The 21,836-nt window shown below is 48.1% G+C and overlaps 1 protein-coding gene across 1 annotated transcript; it reads left to right on the top strand.

Moving 5' to 3' along the window:
- Positions 1-549: 549 nt before the first annotated feature.
- Positions 550-3,930, top strand: LOC308163589 (tripartite motif-containing protein 16-like; the record flags this gene model as incomplete). Its single annotated transcript, XM_080537756.1, has 6 exons — positions 550-1,137; positions 1,919-2,014; positions 2,286-2,507; positions 2,746-2,905; positions 3,180-3,239; positions 3,395-3,930. The coding sequence occupies 6 exons, from the start codon at positions 550-552 to the stop codon at positions 3,928-3,930; spliced, it is 1,662 nt and encodes a 553-aa protein (XP_080393882.1).
- Positions 3,931-21,836: the final 17,906 nt, after the last annotated feature.

The raw sequence follows: 21,836 nt of genomic DNA, 5'->3' as shown, positions 1-21,836 counted from the left end.
TCTACTGTCAAAAACTTCTCTGCCCAAATAAAAACGATTTCTGTCTTTATGATCAGTGTGGTTTATTTCTAATCTTTCATTAGTTTAACTTTAGTGCGACCATGTATGGAATGGATGTTGCATAATATGTCCATCACCATTGTAGGACGAATTGCAAAGGAATCTCTTCCTGACTATATGAATGGAAGATGGATCACTGCATTTATTTAGGAGCGACTACGGAGACACGCTGAGCCTGAAGACCATTCATTAGCCCTGACCTTAACCGAACCGTAACCACGTTTTACCCAAATTGGAAATTCAGAGAGGCATCCCTGAGCTGCACTGACGAACTGCCCACTGCTCTACTCTGTAGTAAGATATGAGGCAGCTGTATAACTGCGCCATCTAGTGGCTACAGCTGGTAATTTAACTCCATCTCACATGAACACAATCTTTGAGGAAGTCACAGAACCAGGAAATGTTGCCGCCCACAAAGCACAAACACTTCCAGAGAAACGCAACTTATCACTGTATTCTGCTATTCCGTCTGGTAGTGTGTGCAGCAAAATGGCAGAGAGCATGGATTCCTTCAGTTGTCCGATCTGTCTGGATCTACTGAAGGATCCGGTAACTATTCCCTGTGGACACAGCTACTGTATGGGCTGTATTAAGGGCTACTGGGATCGGGATGATCAGAAGGGGGTCTACAGCTGCCCCATGTGCAAGGAAAGCTTCATTCCAAGGCCTGTTCTGAGGAGAAACACGATGTTGGCTGAATTAGTGGAAGAGAAACTGAAGAAGACAGGACTCCAAGCTGCTCCTCCTGCTCCTCCTGCTCACTGTTATGCTGGACCTGGAGATGTGGCGTGTGATTTCTGCACTGGGAGAAAGCAGAAAGCCCTCAAGTCCTGTCTGGTTTGTCTGGTCTCTTACTGTGAGACTCACCTCCAGCCTCACTATGAATCTCCTGCCTTTAAGAAGCACAAGCTGGTCGAAACATCCACACAACTGCAGGAGAAGATCTGCTCCCATCATGACAAACTGCTGGAGGTGTTCTGCCGTACTGATCAGCAGTGTATCTGTTATCTGTGTACAATGGATGAACACAAAGGCCATGATACAGTCTCAGCTGCAGCAGAAAGGACTGAGAAACAGGTAAGAACCAGAGCTACTCGTTTGATAAAGGTAGAACTGACTGTGTCTTCCCACCTGCAGCTGTCTGAGAATGAATGATTGATAGAAAGGAGAGAAACTTCATGTTAGAAATGAAAGAGGAGAGATTGTGATTTTAGAAGCCCTTAGTGGCAGTAGAATGGTTATATGTACAGTATACAGTAGTGAACACACACTCTATGATATAAAATCCACCACTATTTGTATTTAGTGTTGATATTGTGTGATATTGGATTGTTTAAGAAGTTTTTTTTTTTTTAAACAAATCCATACTTTATTGAACTGGTGTGGAGCTGAAAGTCCATTTCCATGTTTCTGACACTAAAGTGAGATAATGATTTGACCAGGATTTTATGATCAGATCGTTTTACTGTAATCTCTAAGGATACAGTATATCTGGCCCAAGATTTTACCTAGTTTAGCAGATTATAACAGTCATCTGAAATGTATAAAGTCCTGCAAAAGTAAAACATTGCCTTAATGTACAGTACATGTATTCTGTGTGAGTTACAAATTCCATGATAGTATTAAATGAGTATTAATCACAAAAGTAAAATTATTGTTATGTTTTTTCATTTCAAACTACATCTGCAATTTTCTTATGCATATTATTGGTGATGTGCACCAATGCCGAAAGTATCAGTATCAGTTTAATCGTTCTCATATGAATATATATATATATCTATATATATATAGATATATAGATATATATATATATACTGATATAATATATTCTGGCATTTATCTCACTATTTGTCCACAGAGGCAGCTGGGGATGAGTCAGCAGAAGGTCCAGCAGAGACTCCAGGAGAGAGAGAAGGAACTGAAGGAGATCCAACAGGCTGTGGAGTCTCTCACAGTGAGTATTGACCAGAGGAGACACACCATTACTGCTCTCCTCCAGTCAGCCATTCTCCACTTATTATTATTTTTATTTAACTTTTGTTTATGCAATCCCACTGTGTGTGTGTGTGTGTGTGTGTGTGTGTGTGTGTGTGTGTGTGCGTGCGTGCGTGCGTGCGTGCGTGCGTGCGTGCGTGCGTGCGTGCGTGCGTGCGTGCGTGCGTGCGTGCGTGCGTGCGTGCGTGCGTGCGTCTGTGTCTGTGTGTGTGTAACAGCGCTCTGCACAGGCAGCAGTGGAGGACAGTGAGAGGATCTTTACTGAGCTGATCCGCTCCATTGAGAGAAGGCGCTCTGAGGTGAAGGAGCTGATCAGAGCCCAGCAGAAGGCAGCAGTGAGTCAGGCTGAGGGACTCCTGGAGCGACTGGAGCAGGAGATCGCTGAGCTGAGGAGGAGAGACACTGAGCTGGGGCAGCTTTCACACACAGAGGACCACATCCATTTCCTCCAGGTAACTACACTGACCTTCCATCTGGAATACTGAAACGACCTTACTGTTCAGTTAATCAATTATTCTCTCTCTCTCTCACTCACTCACTCACTCACTCACTCACTCTTTCTCTCTCTCTCTCTCTCACTCTCTCTCTCTCTCTCTCTCTCTCTCTCTCTTTCTCTCCCTCCCTCTCTATCTCTCTCTCTCTCTCTCTCTCTCTCTCTCTCTCTCTCTCTCTCTCTCTCTCTCTCTCCAGAGTTATGTCTCTCTCTCCAGTCCCAGTGTATCTTCAGACTTACCCAGCATCACCATCCATCCTCTTCAGTACTTTGGAAATGTGACTGAGGCTGTGTCTAAGATGAGAGAGAAACTAGAGGACATCCTTAAGGGGGAGTGGCCTAAGATCTCAACTATAGGTGGGCTAAAACTCTGTCTAGTCTCTTTATATAGGCAGCTTTAGACCATGACTTTATATACAGTAGCCTACATCAGTGGAGGCTGGTGGAGGTAGAAATCGGAGGATGGGCTCATTGTGATGCATGGAATGTAATGAGTAATGGTAAGCATTTGATACCATTCCTCATTCCATTCCATGCATTACAATGAGCCAGTCCTCCGATGTACTGTACAGTATGTGTAATATGATGTATTGTGAATGTTCTCTTTCTCTCTCTCTGAATGTGTCTGTAGTTGATGCAGTGGATGTATTACTGCCACCAGAGCCCAAGACCAGAGCCCAGTTCTTACGATGTGAGTCTCTTTCTCCAGAAATCTCCACCGATACACTCTACAAACCATGAGATAGAACAAGAGTGCTCTAGGAGAGGGAGAGACTCATCAAAGACAGGTTAGATATCTGACTTCCATTATTTCTCTGATTTGGTTTCTGCTCTTCTCTCTTCCAGATTCCTGTCAGCTCACACTGGACCCAAACACAACACACATACAACTGTCTCTGTCTGAGGGGAACAGAAAGGTGACACTTATGGATCATGCCCAGTCATATCCTGGTCACCCAGAGAGATTCACTCATGAGTGGCAGGTGCTGTGTAGAGAGGGTCTGTCTGGACGCTCTTACTGGGAGGTTGAGTGGAGTGGTATTGCTGTTAGTGCAGCAGTCTCATATAAATACATCAGCAGGTCAGGTGGTGACAGTATATTTGGATACAATAACAAGTCCTGGAGGTTATTCCAGCATATGGGTGGTTATAGTTTCTATCACAATAGTGTTGAGACTAAAGTATCAGGCCCTTGGTCTTCCAGAGTAGGAGTGTACCTGGATCACAGGGCAGGTACTCTGTCCTTCTACAGCATCTCCTCTGACACAATGACCCTCCTCCAAAGAGTCCAGACCACATTCACTCAGCCCCTCTATCCTGGATTTGGGCCTAATTGGGGTAGTAACTATGGCAACAGTGTTAAGCTGTGTGACCTGGAGTAGAGCTCTCCATTAGAGTGGTGCTTTATCATAACCTATTATTCTGTAGAAACATATTTCTCTGTGAATTGGTGTTAAAAGTTGAATCATTATATCATCATCACATATTCAATATAACGTACTCTGTTCCAGAAATAATGTATGTTTAGATTGGTGCCTTGGTTCATATATTAGTCTCGATTCCAACTACTCTGTTGGACATCTGTCATGGCAGAAGCCTTTTCTGACACTTAAATGTTGTTTATAGTTTATGCTCTAGAAAATGTATGTTGATTATTGCTGCCCATGTAAAATCTCCATGCTATGATAGTGTTCCCATGGTCTCCCTGTCAGTCCACATGTAAATATTCCTTATGTACTGATCACAGGTTATGAATGTGTTTCTGTACTGACTACAGGTTATGAACGTGTTTCTGTGCTGATCACAGGTTATGAATGTGTTTCTGTGTTAGTATTCTGGGTCTTTGCTCCATGTGATTGGATCACCAAGGTGTCAGCTCAGAGGGACACAACTATGTAGATCCAAGATGTCTCTCTGACTATTCTGGAGCTAAAGAACACTGGATATCTGTTATAGAAAAAGAACCTGTGTTGTACAACATAATATCATTAACATGGAATAAATCATAAATCTTCAAATTGTGGAACATTTTTTTGTCTTTGTATATCCCCATGATTGCTCCTCTGTGCATCTCTGCTTATTAAGGTGATATGAATGAGAGGGAGATAACATGTTATTGACATAATCCCGGTAGAGAAACATATCTTTGTGATAACCCAGGAGACATTAATCAAGAACTAGGGGAAGCAGTAGTGCAGCATATGTGACAGGGCATGGTTAAGAAGTCCGCAAGTAGGGCAAAAATCATTTTTCAGTTGTTTCCAGATTACGAAAGGGTAGATTGTAAGATTTAAAATGATGGGTCATACATTGAAATCTGAAACAAGTTGAAGAAGTCATGGATATTTTAATGCTGATACCCTCCAAATGACCATTTTGAGAAAACCAGGCTCACTTTTCACAGAGGTAATGGGTGGGAACAATAGCTGGTTAACTCCACCCTAATCACTCCCTCAAGACAACCACTCCCCCATTACACTACCTGTCATTATCTACCTGTCATCTGTCAGTGGGGTTGTCAGCTAACCCTCAGGTAACAAAATTGCAGGGCTGACATGTTTAAATGGCTAAATAATAATAATAATAATAATTCAAGATTCATGATTTTTTATTGCCATGTGTGCCAAAAGTTTATTACATCCCATTACAAGTACAAGAGAGTAGAATTAGGCAAGATACAATTGAGCAATACAATAATAGAATGGTAAAAAATAATAATGTTGTGTCTGTGTGCATGCATTTATCATTATAGTCCATAAAGCATCTAGTGGGACTTCGGTGTAGTTCCTTCCCATCCCATCTGGGCATCAAAGCTGTAATAAAAAAAAAAGACAGTACATTTAAAAAGATTGCCCACTGTTACCAACACCACTTTCACAAAATAGCCTACTACTATCTTCATAAAATAGAATTGCTTATACAATGACAATGACAAATACCTGAAGTGCTGGTGACTCTCATCAAGGTGTCATCTCTCAGAACCTCTCACCTCGTCATTCTGTAACACAAATGTCAGGTCAGAGGTGTGGACACTTCTCTAGTGTAGGTTTTCCATAGACTCAGTGTACTGTACTTGTACTGAAGTAGGCTAGTGAAATCATTTCAATTCACAGTATTATTCTACAGCAAATCTACATATCAATGAATTAATCATTATTGTTGATTCCACACAACATTACCGTTCATTACAAAAGCATTAACTTTTTCTATAATCTATAGAAAGCTAGCTAGCTAACAAGCTAACACTTGTTTGGCTAGCTGGTACACACAAACACACTAAAATGGTGCATGAAACATATTGCACTATGTTGCATGTTTAGTAGGTCTGCAACACATGTATTCATTCATTATGTTTTATCTTTGACAACCTATTTCTTCCTCCCACCATCTCCTATTAGTTTTGTAGAGGGGTGGCATAATTGTGGTGAGCAGTTTCAGTGGTTTGATAACTGAGGCTAACAAAGGCGCTATCTACCTTACTCACAAAACAACAAATAACTGTTTGGCTATCCTAAGTAAACAACACAAAATCCTAGTAAACAACACATGTAACTCACTAAAACTTAACCAAGAACACAGCAGAAGGTCTGTCTGCAGACGACTGTCCCATGAAAGTGAACTGATGTGGAGATCAATGTCTGAAATCCTGTTGTCTTCTTGTCATCGTCAGATTCGTAGTTCGGAGTTCCCATTATGTATAGTCCAATATGAAGGAGTTCATTAATTGCCCACTGTCGATATTTCTGCCTGCTTTTGAAATTCTGTTGATAGCATTAGCGAGAGCTTTATTTTATTTTGTTTATTTATTGGAAGGATCCCCATTAGCTATACCCATAGGCATGAGCTACTTTTAGTGGGGTCCACTCAGCCTCCATCTTGTAAACAGGTCCACACGCACATGGCTACTTACATACAGCTGGGGTGGGCGTGGCTACACACACTGCCACACTAATACCCCCCACCCGACTTTGCTAACTAAATGTAGGTATTTAGTGAATGTAAAACTGTTGGATATGATATTGAGTGGATTCTTCATCACTTAAATGTTCATCCTATGCCAAAAACCGGAAAACACATTGTTATGATTAATAACTGTCCGCACCGTGGGTAACAGTCATCACTTTATTATCTCCTCACATCGCCATCTTGCACACCAACAACACGTGTCAACCGGGGGTAACTCCACACACTTCCGGTGTCTCTTGAAGGTGCAGTCCCACATACATAACATTTACCTCCCCCCACAGGAACCAGAAGAACACAATGAATAACACAACATTATAATTATCAAACTTATTTTTTCTTTTTTTTTAAACTTAATGAACTGGGTAGACTGCCAGTCACCCACTGAACAGGCTATGCCCTAAACCCTACCCTTGGGTTCACCAGTCCACGGCATAGTCCCTCAGGTGTGCTGGTCTGACCCGGGCACGGGCCGGACGAGCCTCTGGGCGAACCCCGGCCTCCACCAGTTCAGGTGGGAACTCAGCTGGACCCTGCGGTTGTTCTGGGTCTATGATGGGAGGCGATGCCACCTTCCGAAGCCGGCTTGCGTGCCACCGTGATCCGTCGTCCAGGCGAAACGAGGCTGGGCCCAGCTGAGCGGTGACCTTCATCGGCGCAGACCAGAACGAGAGCAGCTTGTGGTCCCGGTTAGGGCGGCGAATCCTGACCCAGTCCCCCTCTGTGAAGGGAGGTATTCTCACCCTCCGTCTCCTATCGAACCGCTGCTTCATCCGCCACTGTGCGTCTGCGACCCTGGCGCTCTGGCAGGGTGCTGCTGCTGGCGTGGCGACCGCTGGGGCCCGCAGCCGATTGAGAGGAAGCTGCAGCTCACGGCCCATCATCAGGAGTGCTGGGGAGCTGCCGGTAGTTGAGTGCGGCGTTGCTCTGTAGTGAAGCAGGGTGCGGAGCAGCGCGGCTGAGAACGGCAGGCCATCTGCCAGGTGTGCTCTGACCCCATTCTTCAGAGTCTGGTTAAAACGCTCGACCCCCCCATTTGCCTCCGGGTGGTAGAACGCCGTTCGTATGTGGTTGATCCCCCTTTCCTCCACGAAGACGGCAAACTCCGCTGAGACAAACTGCGGGCCATTATCCGTTGTGATGGCGTTTGGATTGCCCCACCGAGCAAACAGAGAGGAGAGGAAGTCAGTGACCACCCGAGCTGTTACGGACCCCGTGGCGACCACCTCTGGCCACTTTGAGTGGAGGTCGTAGGCCACTAGGAGGAAACGTTGGTGGTGTGGGACGCCATGAAGTTCGCCACATATGTCCAGCTGGATGTGCTCCCAAGGCGTGGGTGGCCACTGCAAGGGCTGTAGGGGTGGTGAGGGTGGCGGGCCCGTCTTCCCACTGACCAGGCAGGCCGTGCACTCCTTCACCATCATCTCGATATCACGGTCTATGCCCGGCCACCACACCAAATCCCTGCAGCGCTGCTTCACCTTTACAATGCCCAGGTGGCCCTCGTGCGCCATGGCGAGGACGCGCGCCCTGAGGTCGCTGGGGATGAACGTGCGGAGCCCCCGGGCCACACAGACACCGTTCCAGCAGGTCAGTTCATTCCTGACCCGATGAAAAGGCGCCAGCTCCTCCGGCACTTTCGTGGGCCAACCCTCCCGGATGTAAGTGCGGAGATGGGAGAGCGTGGGGTCCTCTGTCGACGCGCGCTGAAGGTCCTCCAGGGAAACCGTGGCCTGGAGTGGGGCGTGCAGCATGAGCACGAGCTCTGACTCCATCTCGTCTGGGCCCTTGTTGGGCAACGGGCCGGGGTTGGGGCCGCCGAGTGCTGGGACGGGGGTGGCTCGGGAGAGCAGGTCAGCCACTACATTTTCCCTGCCGGGGGTAAACAGTGTGGTGAAATCATACGGTTGAAGCCTCTCCGACCAGCGGTAGATCCTCAGCGGCTTGTGGCCCGAACCTGAAGTAGCGAGCAGGGCCGTGAGAGCCTGGTGGTCAGTTCGCAATGTAAAGTGTCGCCCGTACACATACATATGCCACCGCTCGCACGCCCAGACGCAGGCTAGCGCCTCCCGCTCCCCCACCGAGTACTTTTGTTCAGCTGTGTTGAGGGACCGAGAGGCGAATGCCACCGGGCGTTCCGTGCCCCCCTGGATCTGGGACAGCACCGCCCCGATCGCCGTGTTGGATGCATCACACGTCACGAGTGTGGGGCTCGCCAGGTCAAAGAATGCCAGCACCGGCGGCGAGGTCAGCTGCTTCTTCAGTTGGTGAATAGCAGCAGAGCAGGCCGGGGTCCACTCCCAGACCGCGTCCTGTTTCAATAGTTCACGCAGTGGGGAGGTGGTCATGGAGTATCGGGGAAGGAAACGCAGGTAGTAGGCCGTCATCCCAAGAAACGAAGCCAGCTGAGCTGGGCAGGACGGCTCTGGCAGGCGCAGCACAGCCTCAACGTTAGAGTGTAGCGGGCTGAGTCCGTCGGCGGTCAGGCGGAACCCCACGAACTCGATGACCGGAGTGGCGAAGGTGCACTTTTCCCCATTTAGCGTGAGGTTGTGGCTGGCGAGGACGTCCAACACCCTCGCCAGGCGCTCGTCATGGACGTCCGGTGTCGCACCATGGACCACTATGTCGTCCAGGAAGATGACCACGCCCGGGATGCCGGCGAAGATGGTGGTCATGATCTTCTGGAAACAGCTGGGGGCTGAGCTGAGACCGAAGGGCATGCGGGTGTAGCGGAACACCCCGCCATGCGTCACGAAAGCTGTCAGGTTGCGGCTGTCGGGGTGCAGCGGAACCTGTAGGTAGCCTTGGCGAAGGTCGAGTTTCGAGAACACAGAGGAACCGTAGAAATGTGCAGCCAGCTCCTCCACCGTGGGCAGCGGGTACCTGTCCGGGATCACTGCCTTGTTGACTGACCTGAGATCGATGCACGGACGCAGGCCCCCTGACTTTTTCTTTACCACCACCAGGTTCGAAATCCAGGGGGAGGCATCGACACGCTCGATGATGCCCGCATCCGAGAGTTTCTGGAGCTCGGCGGTGACGTCGTCGCGTAGGGCGAGGGGCAGGCGGCGTATGGGCTGTATCACCGGATGCACCTCGGGCTTGAGGAGGGGCTGGTGGTTGAAGGCGGTGAGGCAGCCCAAACCGCTGAATAGAGCAGGCCAGCGTTGTTCCCACGGCGAGCCGACAGACAAGATGGCGGATCCAACATTGTCCATGAGGGTGAAACCCAGCTCGCAAAACAAATCAAAACCCATGAGGTTAGAACCCTGGTGAGACACCTGAAAGGTGAATGAGGGGAGGGCCTTAGTCCCGTAACGCACAGTGAAGGCGATTGTGCCCACCATGTCTATTTTGCAGCGCCCATAGCCATATAGGTCCTCGGCGTTGGCAGTGAGCGTTCGGAGTGGAAAGAGCCGCCGTACCGTGGCAGCGTTCATGAGCGACCTGGAGGCCCCCGTATCCACCAGCAGTGGGAGGCGAACCCCATCCAGCTCAACAGTGCACCACTTAGCCGGTCGGGGGGTGGCAGTCACTGAATGGATGGTCGTCTGTGTGGGCCGTCCCGGTGTACCTTGTGGCCGTGGACTGTCTGTTGTGGGGGTAGAGCGGCAGACCCGGGCAAAATGGTTCTGCCTGCCACAGCGCTGACACTGCTGCCCCTTGGCAGGGCAGTTTGGGGCTCGGCTTTGGTGTGATGATGAGCCACAATTACCACAGGCCCGGCGTGTTGTCGTACCCTGGCGTGCAGCAAAGTTCACATCGAGGCCGTCCTCTGGGAAACCGGACTCGGAAGGCTCCGTGGGCGGTGCCACCATTTGAGTTAGTAGCATGGGTCTGGGGGGAAACGAGCTGGAGGTGGGCGCTAGCTGTGACTTCAAGGCTGCTGCTGACTCGAGCTGGAATGCTAAATCCACAGCTTTAGCTAAAGTTAGGTCGTCTGGCATCATTAACAACTTGTCTCTGAGCTTTGAGTTATTAGTGTGTTCAGCCAGCTGATCCCGTATCAGTTCGTCTTCCAGCACCCCGAATTTACAGAGGCTGGCTAGTCCCCTCAGATCAGCCACGTAATGGTGGATAGACTCACCCGTCTGCTGCCGACGTTGGCGAAACATTATCCGCCGGAGCATTACATTCTGTGGAGCAGCAAAATGTCCATTGAGCAGTGTCACACAGTCCGCGTATCTCGGAGCGGGTCCGAGAGTCCGAAAAATCCGCTGTCCCTCGCTGCCCAGTGAGTGAATTAGCAGGGCTTTTCTTCGTTGGTCACTAGCACCGGCCAACCCGGCGGCTATTATGAACGTTTCGAAGGACTCACACCAGCGAATCCACGGGACCGGTGGATCGCCCGGCAGGGCGAGGAACGGGGGAAGAGGTGAGAGTAGAGAATCCATAATCCTCGTCGCCAATGTTATGATTAATAACTGTCCGCACCGTGGGTAACAGTCATCACTTTATTATCTCCTCACATCGCCATCTTGCACACCAACAACACGTGTCAACCGGGGGTAACTCCACACACTTCCGGTGTCTCTTAAAGGTGCAGTCCCACATACATAACACACATTTTTTCACAACAAGACTTGTTTGGCTCGATTGCGAGCTTTCACAATTGCCGAAATGCTGACCTTTCAATGAAACCGTGTCACATATTAGTTGGTCAACTGTATATAGTAACTCTGCATGGTGGTACAGTAGTGTCCCATGCTCAATAGAGTTCCTCATGGGGTGAGAACTGGGCGAGCGGCCATGCGCCATCACAGCGCTCAAGAGGCAGCTCAGGAAATTCCACCTACCAAAGACCACGCTGGTGAACTTCTACACGGCCATCATTGAGTCCATCGTCACCTCCGCCATCATCATCTGGTTCCCCGCTGCAGCGGCCAAGGACAAGGCCAAGCTGCAGCGGGTGATACGCTCGGCGGAGAGGGTGATTGGCTGCCCTTTGCCCCCCCTTGAGGCCCTGTTTAAAAGTAGGGCTTTGGGGAGGGCCAGGAAGATCATGGCTGACCCCGCACACCCAGGACACGGTCTCTTCGCCCCGCTCCCCTCAGGCAGGAGGGTGCGGTCCCTAAAAACTGTGAAGGCCCGACATGCACACAGCTTTTTCCCCACAGCCATCCGGCTCCTAAATGCCGCTGCCCCCCCCCCCCCCTGACCTGACCCCTATCTACCCTCCCTCCACCCCCACCCAGAGAGCTTTGGACTGTCTGAATATGAACACTTGAACACTTGATCTCTGCACTTTATATTTATATTAATTATGACTCTTGCACTTTGATGTTGGTTTGCACTGTCTTGTCCTGTCTTGCACCTGTCCTGCTGTAAACCGTGCTCCATTGTCCCAAACCAAATTCCTAACATGTTTACATGTCATGGCAATAAAGTCTTCTGATTCTGATTCTGATTCTGAAGAAAAAGCGCACGACAGCGCAGCGCGTCAGATCGTTGCGCAGTGTAGCCACGATGAACAGCCGCGCGCTCTGCTTCTCCATCGCGCTCCTGCGCCTCGTTCCAGAAACGTTAGCGGAATACTCATCTAAAGCCGATTCGGAGTACGAGTTCGGAGACTACCGGGGTAGGTGGTGCATAGAGGACCACGGGTTTGTTTACGGCATCGGAGGGGTGAACTCAGTGGCGGACTCAGGCTGTTTGAAGGGCAGGGGCGAAAAGAAAAAAAGGGCACCTATGGGACCCCATCAGTGAGCAAAAAGCTATGATGCGTCATGTATGGTGAAATAGTCCTCATCCTTGATTAATATTAACATTATGTAGTCTAGGCCCGGGGCGGATTTAGGATTGTAGGCTTAGCATAGATGAAATGTGGGCAATGAAATGTGCTGGAAAAATTGGCACTTTTTTTTGTTTTTGCTGCGACACCACAAACCTCAACTTACCACCACCTTATAGCGGACAAAAGGCACTGGAGAACACTTATACCAGGGCTCAACATTAAGGCTTTTTATATAAATGATACATCATTATCAAATCAATAGTAGTCAATTTAGTTATTTGCACTAACATACACTCACCAGCCACTTGCACCGGTATGAATGAATGGTCTTTATTGTCATTGATATAGTACAGGTACCAAACAACGAAATTTGGGAGGGGTGGCTCCCCTGGTGCTAGGAAAAAAAAACAAGAAGGGAAAAGAGCTGGTTTACATAAATAAAGGCTATGTACACTATCCACTATACTATACTATACAAATAAAACACTGTGCTGTACTCTATGCTATGCTATACCTATTCTAACATTTCCTATCTCTGAACCTTATTTACCCGAGGGTTGTCATATTGCACATAGTGTTATTGCACATTCATTTAAAGTGTCGCAGTTTGCAGGTTTGAAATGTTCACAGTTGTGTTTCAGTATTGCACTTGATTTCAATCTAGTAGCTGCCATCAAATTGTCTAGATTGTCCAGGGCCTAGAACCTAGGTCTTTGCTGTGTTCAGGGCCTGAATGGCCCTGGGGTAGAAGCTGAGCTTCAGTCTGTTTGTCCTTGCGAACATGGTCCTGAACCTCCTGTCCGAGGGCAGCCGAGTAAAGTGTTCGTACCCAGGGTGGGATGGGTCTCTGGAGATCTTGGAGGCCTTCCTGAGGCAGCGTGTGTTGTACAGCTCTTCCAGAGAGGGGAGGGGGGCGCCGGTGATCTTCTGGGCCGATCTCACGACTCTCTGTAGCGCATTCCTCTCTGCGGCTGTGCAGCTGGAGAACCACACGCAGATGCAGTAGGTGAGGATGCTCTCCACTGCGCAGCGGTAGAAGGTCACAAGCATCTCCTGTCCGATGTGGTCTTTCCTGAGGACTCTCAGGAAGTAGAGCCGCTGTTGTGCCTTCTTGATGATGGCTGCTGTGTTGATCTTCCAGGACAGGTCATCCTGTATGTGCACCCCCAGGAATCGGAGGGTTGAGACTCTCTCCACGCTCCCTCCATCGACGAGCAGGGGCTGGACCTCAGATTTTTTCCTTTTCCTCCTGAAGTCCACGATGATTTCCTGGGTCTTTGACTGGTTCAGCAGCAGGTTGTTAACCTTGCACAGCTTGCCCAGCTGCTCCACCTCATCCCTGTACGCCGCCTCGTCCCCCCCCGAGATGCAGCCCACCACGGTGGTGTCGTCTGCAAACTTTACGATGGAGTTGCTGGGGTGGACGGGGGTGAAGTCGTAGGTGTAGAGGTTGTAGAGGATGGGGCTTAGCACGCAGCCCTGGGGGGACCCAGTGCTGAGTCTGAGGGCTGTGGAGGTGTGGGAGCCCACCCGCACCCTCTGGGGGCGGTCAGACAGGAAGTCCTTGATCCATGCACATATAGAGTGTGATAGTCCCAGGTCTAGTAGTTTGGTCACTAGCCTGTCTGGAAGGATGGTGTTGAAGGCAGAGCTGAAGTCCACAAAGAGCAGTCTCGCGTAGCTGTTTCCCCTCTCCAGGTGGGATAGAGTGGAGTGGAGAGTCGTCGCGATGGCGTCCTCTGTGGACCTGTGGGCTCTGTAGGCGAACTGGTATGGATCCAGGTTGGGCGGGAGGCGTGTGACTATGTGGGCCCGGACTAGTTTCTCGAAGCACTTCATGATGATTGGTGTGAGTGCCACCGGGCGGTAGTCGTTTAGGCAGCTCACCGTGCTTTTCTTCGGGACTGGGATGATAGTTGAGGTTTTCAAGCAGGGTGGGATGGTGGCCTGGGACAGGGACTGGTTGAAGATGTTGGTGAAAACCCCGGCCAGCTGGTCGGCGCAGTCCCTCAGCACCCGTCCCAGGACGCCATCCGGCCCTGAGGCTTTCCTGGGGTCCACCGCCTTCAGCACGCGTCTGACTTCATGCTCTGTGAGGGTGAGGCTGCTGAGAGCTGGAGAGAGTGGTGTTTGTGTTGTGGTTACCTTCGTTCGCCCCTCGTCGAACCGGGCGTAGAAGGAGTTCAGCTTTTCCGCCAGCAGGGGGTCGTCCTCCGCGGCTGTGAGCCTGTTGGCTCTGAAGTTTGTCATGTGCTGAACCCCCTGCCACACCCGCCTGGAGTCGTTGCTCAGGAAGCATTCCTCAATCTTCTCTCTGTGGTCTGCCTTGGCCTCCCGGATGCCACGCTTTAGGTTAGCCCTGGTGGTGCTGTACAGCAGTGTGTCCTTCGCTGAGAAGGCGTTGTCCCTCTCCTTGAGCAGTTTTTGGACCTTCCCAGTCATCCATGGCTTCGTGTTGGGGTAGACCCGGACCCGTTTGTCCACGGTGGCTGAGTTGGTGCAGTTCACTATGTGGTTCAGAACCGACGACGTGAACTGTTCCAGGTCCTCATGCTCATATTCCTGCCATGAGGTACACCTTGCTATTACCGGGTTGAACCCCCTCTTTTGCCTTCAGAACTGCCTTAATTCTTCGTGCATGGCATAGATTCAACAAGGTGCTGGAAACATTCCTCCCAAGATTTTGGTCCATATTGACATTCTAGCATCACACAATTGCTGCAGATTTGTGCCAAGAAAATAAATATTACACCACCACCACCATTTTCGCCCAGAGAACTGACGCTCACTGGATAGTTTTGTCTTTTTCTGACCATTCTCTGTAGCATGACGTTTTTCAACTGTGGGGGCACATGGTCAAGTTTAGACCATTGGAGGGGCACTAATAGGGCACACCCTCTCGTTTTCGCCACTCAAAATGTCATTTTCGCCACTCAAAATGTCATTTTCGCCACTTAAAAGGGCACTTAAGTGTGACCTTTTTCAACTGTGGGGGCACCAGGGGGGCGGTCGCCCCCCCTGCCCCCCCTGAGTCCGCCAGTGGGTGAACTATCCTAGTCCCATACCGTTACTGTAGGATGAAGACGAATTGGTCATCGATTGATTTATTGATAAATTGATTAGCCCTAATTTCATAATTCCAATGTCATGACTGGTCACTGAATTATCACATGTTATAGACAACAAACTATGAAAGCAAATGTGTAGTTGTGTGTAGAAGTTGCAATGACTGTTGTTAGTGACCTCTTGAAGACTTCACGGCTGTATAAAACCCAGTTCTACACCACCAGAGAAATGGAAACCCTCAAATGTAACCTCACACATTCAAACGACTGTTCTTACTTGAATTCGAATTTTGAATCTTTTTTTCTACTGTCAAAAACTTCTCTGCCCAAATAAAAACGATTTCTATCTTTATGATCAGTGTGGTTTATTTCTAATCTTTCATTAGTTTAACTTTAGTGCGACCATGTATGGAATGGATGTTGCATAATATGTCCATCACCATTGTAGGACAAATTGCAAAGGAATCTCTTCCTGACTATGAATGGAAGCTGGATCACTGCATTTATTTAGGAGACACGCTGAGCCTGAAGACCATTCATTAGCCCTGACCTTAACCGAACCGTAACCACGTTTTACCCAAATCGGAAATTCAACTTCGATTGCAGACCCAGCGTGCAGTACAGAGTACAGAGAGGCATCCCTGAGCTGCGCTGACGAACTGCCTCACTGCTCTACTCTGTAGTAAGCTATGAGGTAGCTGTATAACATGCTGGTCCAAGAACCACCACGGGATGCGTCGCTACGCTACGCGGGATGCGGGATGCGTCGCTATGCGTCGCGTCGCTACGCAACGCATATGAGCATCTCAACCGGAGTAACCTACGATCAAGTTGTGATGCAATCTTTATGAAATACGTGCGTTTTTCATTGACACACAATAATTGCATAATACGGTATTCCTTATCAAGGAAGGAGCCATCCCATTCTTAAATATCCTACCTGGTTATCCTACCTGGTTAGACCTCCCTCATGGGCACGATTGGTACGTAGATTTTTACTATAAGAATAATAGCTACATTCCTTTCGCCTTGTCGTCATTTGAATAATGATTTTTTTTTAAAAGAGACGCAAATCATGTTAACATGTTACAATGAAATCCATTAAACATTGTCAACGTATTATTCTAAATCTATACCAAGCAGGGGGTGAGTTGATTGATTGATTGATTTTATTTTTAAATTTTTAAATACAAAAATAACAATGCATCTGAAGCAGCAAGTCATTTCCTAAAATATTAACTTTTGTTATAAATGTGTCATTTTCTCTGCAACCTACAGGCCAGCCAGCATGTTCATCTCCTGGCTCGAGTCCTCAGCCTCATCCTGAGAGCCCTGGTGGTACTCAGTCCTACTGGTCTAAATGGACTCAGACATGGGATTCTATCTGCCACGTGTTTAGAGGTACACATGTGTTTAGAGGTACACATATGCCTCTCCATAATGCCTTTTTTTGGTATGTTTTGTTTTGTTTAATGTATTGCTGTTTGTAAGTGCTTAATGTTGTGTGGCCTGTAATTGTCCTGTGGCTTCTATGTGCTTGAAATGTCGCTGCCCCCATAAGTGTGTATGTGGTGTTTGTTGTAGCCCCTTCAATCACCTCAGCTTGCTTACGTGTGTTTTTTGTCAAGTGTGATGTTGGGGTACCTTGTCTCAGCCACGTGTTCTTAGAATATTTAAATGTTTTATTTTAACTAATGACGTTAATTTTCAGGATGCCATGTTGCAACTGGCCGGGGACTTCAGCTGAAAATTAGCCGACTAGGCTAACGCTGCCTTTTTTACTGTATTTTATATGGTTCATGTATTTGGATTGTCCTCGATATAATAAACTAATAAACTAAACTAAACTAAACTAAACTAGAGGTACACATGTGTTTAGAGGTACACATGTGTTTAGAGGTACACATGTGTTTAGACTCGAGGTACACATGTGTTTAGAGGTACACATATGTTTAGAGGTTTATCAAAGCGCTCACAGTACCCATACCATACTGGGCTGCTGTCACTCAACACTGTACTGTCCAGGAGTAGCCCCCAGGTGGACTTTAGTCTTTAGTCTTTATGTTGCGTTCATCAACCTGCATTGAATCCTTCACCAGTGGGGAGGCTTGGAGGCCTGTTCAGGTCCTGGGTGTCTCCTGAGCAGAAGGCCCAGGCTCCTCTTGTGTCTGCTGGGTCCCAGGACCATCCCAACCGCTCTGCTGGGTCCCAGGACCATCCCAACGTCTCTGCTGGGTCCCAGGACCATCCCAACCACTCTGCTGGGTCCCAGGACCATCCCAACCACTCTGCTGGGTCCCAGGACCGTCCCAACCTCTCTGCTGGGTCCCAGGACCGTCCCAACCACTCTGCTGGGTCCCAGGACCATCCCAACCACTCTGCTGGGTCCCAGGACCATCCCAACCTCTCTGCTGGGTCCCAGGACCATCCCAACCACTCTGCTGGGTCCCAGGACCATCCCAACCACTCTGCTGGGTCCCAGGACCATCCCAACCACTCTGCTGGGTCCCAGAACCATCCCAGCCGCTCTGCTGTCAGATGCTGCCAGTCCTGCAGGCCGGGGGTCGTCGCAGGTCACAGGGCCCCTGTTACTGACACAGGGACCTCCCCAGGTGTGTGGGTGTGTGTTGTGGCATCCCTCTCTTGACTGAGACCGAGGGTGAGACTCAGCACCGTGGACAGCGCCCATTCTGGCCTCCGGGCGAGAAGCTGCAGGTGAAACACAGCACCATGGACAGCGCCCATTCCAGCCCCTGGGGAGATGCAGGGAAACCCCACAGATATGCACAGCTGCCCTGCATTCCCCAATTAAAGAGCTGCAGGGAGAAAACCACCTCACAGGAGATAAAGAGGGCAGACAAAGGGGGTGGCAGGAAGAGAAGCACGCACGTGGGGGTGAGAGCCGGACTACGGCACTGTATCCATGGTTTACTGTAATGAACTGTTATGTTCTGCTGCCAGACCGAGGTCCTGTGACTGCATTGGAGAGGCCCCGACAGCCGGAGGCTAGAGGGACGGGACACCAAACGACTACCCGTACTAGCCACCTCTGGCCCACCTCCTACCCACAGCTACCCCAGAGACACCAGTCGGGCGCAGCCTATTGGAGAGGCCCCGACAGCCTGCAGAGCCCCCCGGCTATCCTTCTACCACCCCCCTTCAGAGTTTGAGTATTGGAGAAGCCTTAAGCTGGCCTTATTGCCCTGGTTCTTTTGTGTTAATAAAATACGCCTAGAGTGGCTAACTGTTCCTCCTGTTTTGTGTCGTCTCTGGCTTGTGTGTGCACTTTTCCCCGGTCTCAGTGAGAGGGTTACCACAGTGTGTGTGTGTGTGTGTGTGTGGGTGTGTGTATGTATGCATACTTTTTTCCATAGATTACTGTACGTGGCAATTTCTCTGTTTTAAGATAAGACATTCTTGACAGTGACGGATGAGTTTGATGATGTTACATGGAAGCTAATCATCTCCCTCTATACCTCCACAGTGTCTTAACACACTGTGGTATCCTCACCCTCCTCAGTGCCCAGTGCCAGTCAGGCTGAGAAAGCCACCAGACCTCCACGTGTTCAACCTGGAGGAGACCTGGAGGAGAGGAGGAGGAGGCTACGTACCTGGAGGAGGAGGAGGAGGAGGCTACGTACCTGGAGGAGAGGAGGAGGAGGAGGAGGAGGTTACGTACCTGGAGGAGAGGAGGAGGAGGCTACGTACCTGGAGGAGAGGAGGAGGAGGAGGAGGCTACGTACCTGGAGGAGAGGAGGTGGGGGAGGAGGAGGAGGCTACGTACCTGGAGGAGAGGAATGAATGAATGAATGAATGAATGAATGGACTTTATTGTCATTGCTACAGTACAGGTACCAAACAACGACATTTAGGAGGGGTGGCTCCCCTGGTGTTAGGAAAGAAAAAAAAAAAAAAAAAACTTTAAAAAAAAATCACAAGAAGGGAAGGAGCTGGTTTACATAAATAAAGGCTATGTACACTATCCACTGTACTATACTGTACAGATAGACGACTAGGGTTGTCATATTGCACAATAGTATTATTTCACATTTATTTAGTGTCACAGTTTGCAGGCTTGAAATGTACATGTTTGTGCCTCCGCACTACACCTGATTTTTTCAGTCCAGCAGCTGCCATCAATCAAGGAGGAGGAGGAGGAGGCTACGTACCTGGAGGAGAGGAGAGGAGGAGGAGGAGGCTACGTACCTGGAGGAGAGGAGGAGGAGGAGGAGGAGGCTACGTACCTGGAGGAGAGGAGAGGAGGAGGCTACGTACCTGGAGGAGAGGAGGAGGAGGCTACGTACCTGGAGGAGAGGCTACAGGGGCTGACCACGGACCACCTCCAACACAACACACCTGCATACCCAAGCCACATTTAGGCACACATACACATATAATATACCCTGCATTTCATTAATCAAAATAAAGACTTATGAAATTTACAAATGTCTTTTCGTGCATGTTTTGGTTCATTGCTTTAGCAAATAAATGTGATGAATTTCCATTTGGATGTCTTTAGTTACACATTACAAACATGTTAATTATACAAAAACTAAATACCTACAGTACAGGCCAAAAGTTTGGACACACCTTCTCATTCAATGCGTTTCCTTTATTTTCATGACTATTTGGTACATTGTAGATTCTCACTGAAGGCATCAAAACTATGAATGAACACATAGGAATTATGTATTTAACAATAAAGTGTGAAATAACTCTAAATATGTCTTATATGTTAGATTCCTCAAAGTAGCCACCCTTTGCTATTTTGTTAATAAAATATATAATAATAATATTTAATATAATATGTGTTACTAATAATATGTTATTATATATATATATTTAATATTATTATTATATATTTTATTAACAACAACAATTGTTTATTTTATTAACAACAAAAAAGCAAAGGGTGGCTACTTTGAGGAATCTAAAATATAAGACATATTTAGAGTTATTTCACACTTTTTTGTTAAGTACATCATTCCACATGTGTTCATTCATAGTTTTGATGCCTTCAGTGAGAATCTACAATGTAAATAGTCATGAAAATAAAGGAAACACATTGAATGAGAAGGTGTGTCCAAACTTTTGGCCTGTACTGTATGCATAATTGTAGAATAGACGCAATAGCTTAAATACATGACCAAATATCTCAAATAAACAATGTTAAAGTCTTTAAAAACATGACCGTTTCCTGAATAAACCCATATCACCAACCTAGCTTGACTTGTAGAAGTCAAGACAAAGTCACATGTTTTTCTTTCTAATCTTAAACACATTAAGGCAGATAATCACCTCTTAAGTCTCTCTGACGGAGGGATAGAGGGATGGAGGGAGGGAGGGAGGGGGGGATAGAGGAGAGCAGGGTGACACAGCCCAGTCAGTCTGTAGTAGAACATTGCTATATCTCTCTTCTTCCCTGTCTCCATTCCTTTCTTTCTGTTACAGGCCAGATAAAGGTAAGGCAACTTCTTTTATTAGGGGAGGCTGGTGGAGGTAGATATTGGAGGACAGGGAGGCTGGTGGAGGTAGATATTGGAGGACAGGGAGGCTGGTGGAGGTAGATATTGGAGGACAGGGAGGCTGGTGGAGGTAGATATTGGAGGACAGGGAGGCTGGTGGAGGTAGATATTGGAGGACAGGGAGGCTGGTGGAGGTAGATATTGGAGGACAGGGAGGCTGGTGGAGGTAGATATTGGAGGACAGGGAGGCTGGTGGAGGTAGATATTGGAGGACAGGGAGGCTGGTGGTGGAGGTAGATATTGGAGGACAGGGAGGCTGGTGGAGGTAGATATTGGAGGACAGGGAGGCTGGTGGAGGTAGATATTGGAGGACAGGGAGGCTGGTGGAGGTAGAACACCAGGGGAGGCTGGTGGAGGTAGATATTGGAGGACAGGCTCATTGTAATAAATGAAATGTGATGAGGAATGGTATTAAACACATGTGTTTGTGTTTTATACCAATTCTCATTCAGTCCCATGCATTAGAATGAGGCCATCCTCAGATTTCTACCTCCACTAGCCTCCCCTGCCTTTAATGTATCTCTCTGCTATGTGCATGAAATGTGTTAGAAGTGACTTTCCCGCCATCCCTCATCTCTCTATGTGTCCGTGTGTTCACTGTACCTCTATTCTTTTTAACAAAGCGTTCCAGTAGCCAGATTTGTATTTATTTTTTTCTTTAGTTTTATGCCCCAGTGTCTTTTTAACCTTTCTGCTTTTGATGTTTTTAGTGATCTTTATTGTGTCGTGCTGTTTTTGTTTCTTTTATTGACTGTAGCACTTTGAGATTCTTGAAATGTAAAGTGCTTTATACATAAAATCCATTATTATTATTATTATTATTATTATTATTATTATTATTATTATTATTATTATTATTATTATGTGTCTATGTATTCACTGTTCCTCTATGTGTCTGTGTATTCATTGTACCTCTATGTGTCTGTGTGTTCACTGTACCTCTAGCATGTCCAAGGCTGTGGAAAAGAGCTCTTCTGTAACCTCTGCAGAAAGGTAAG

Source organism: Nansenia antarctica (genome assembly GCF_963989245.1).
Source record: "Nansenia antarctica genome assembly, chromosome: 8".
Taxonomy (NCBI): Eukaryota; Metazoa; Chordata; class Actinopteri; order Argentiniformes; family Microstomatidae; genus Nansenia; species Nansenia antarctica.
Note: the sequence above shows the minus strand (reverse complement) of the source record. Positions and strands in the feature narration are given on the sequence as shown.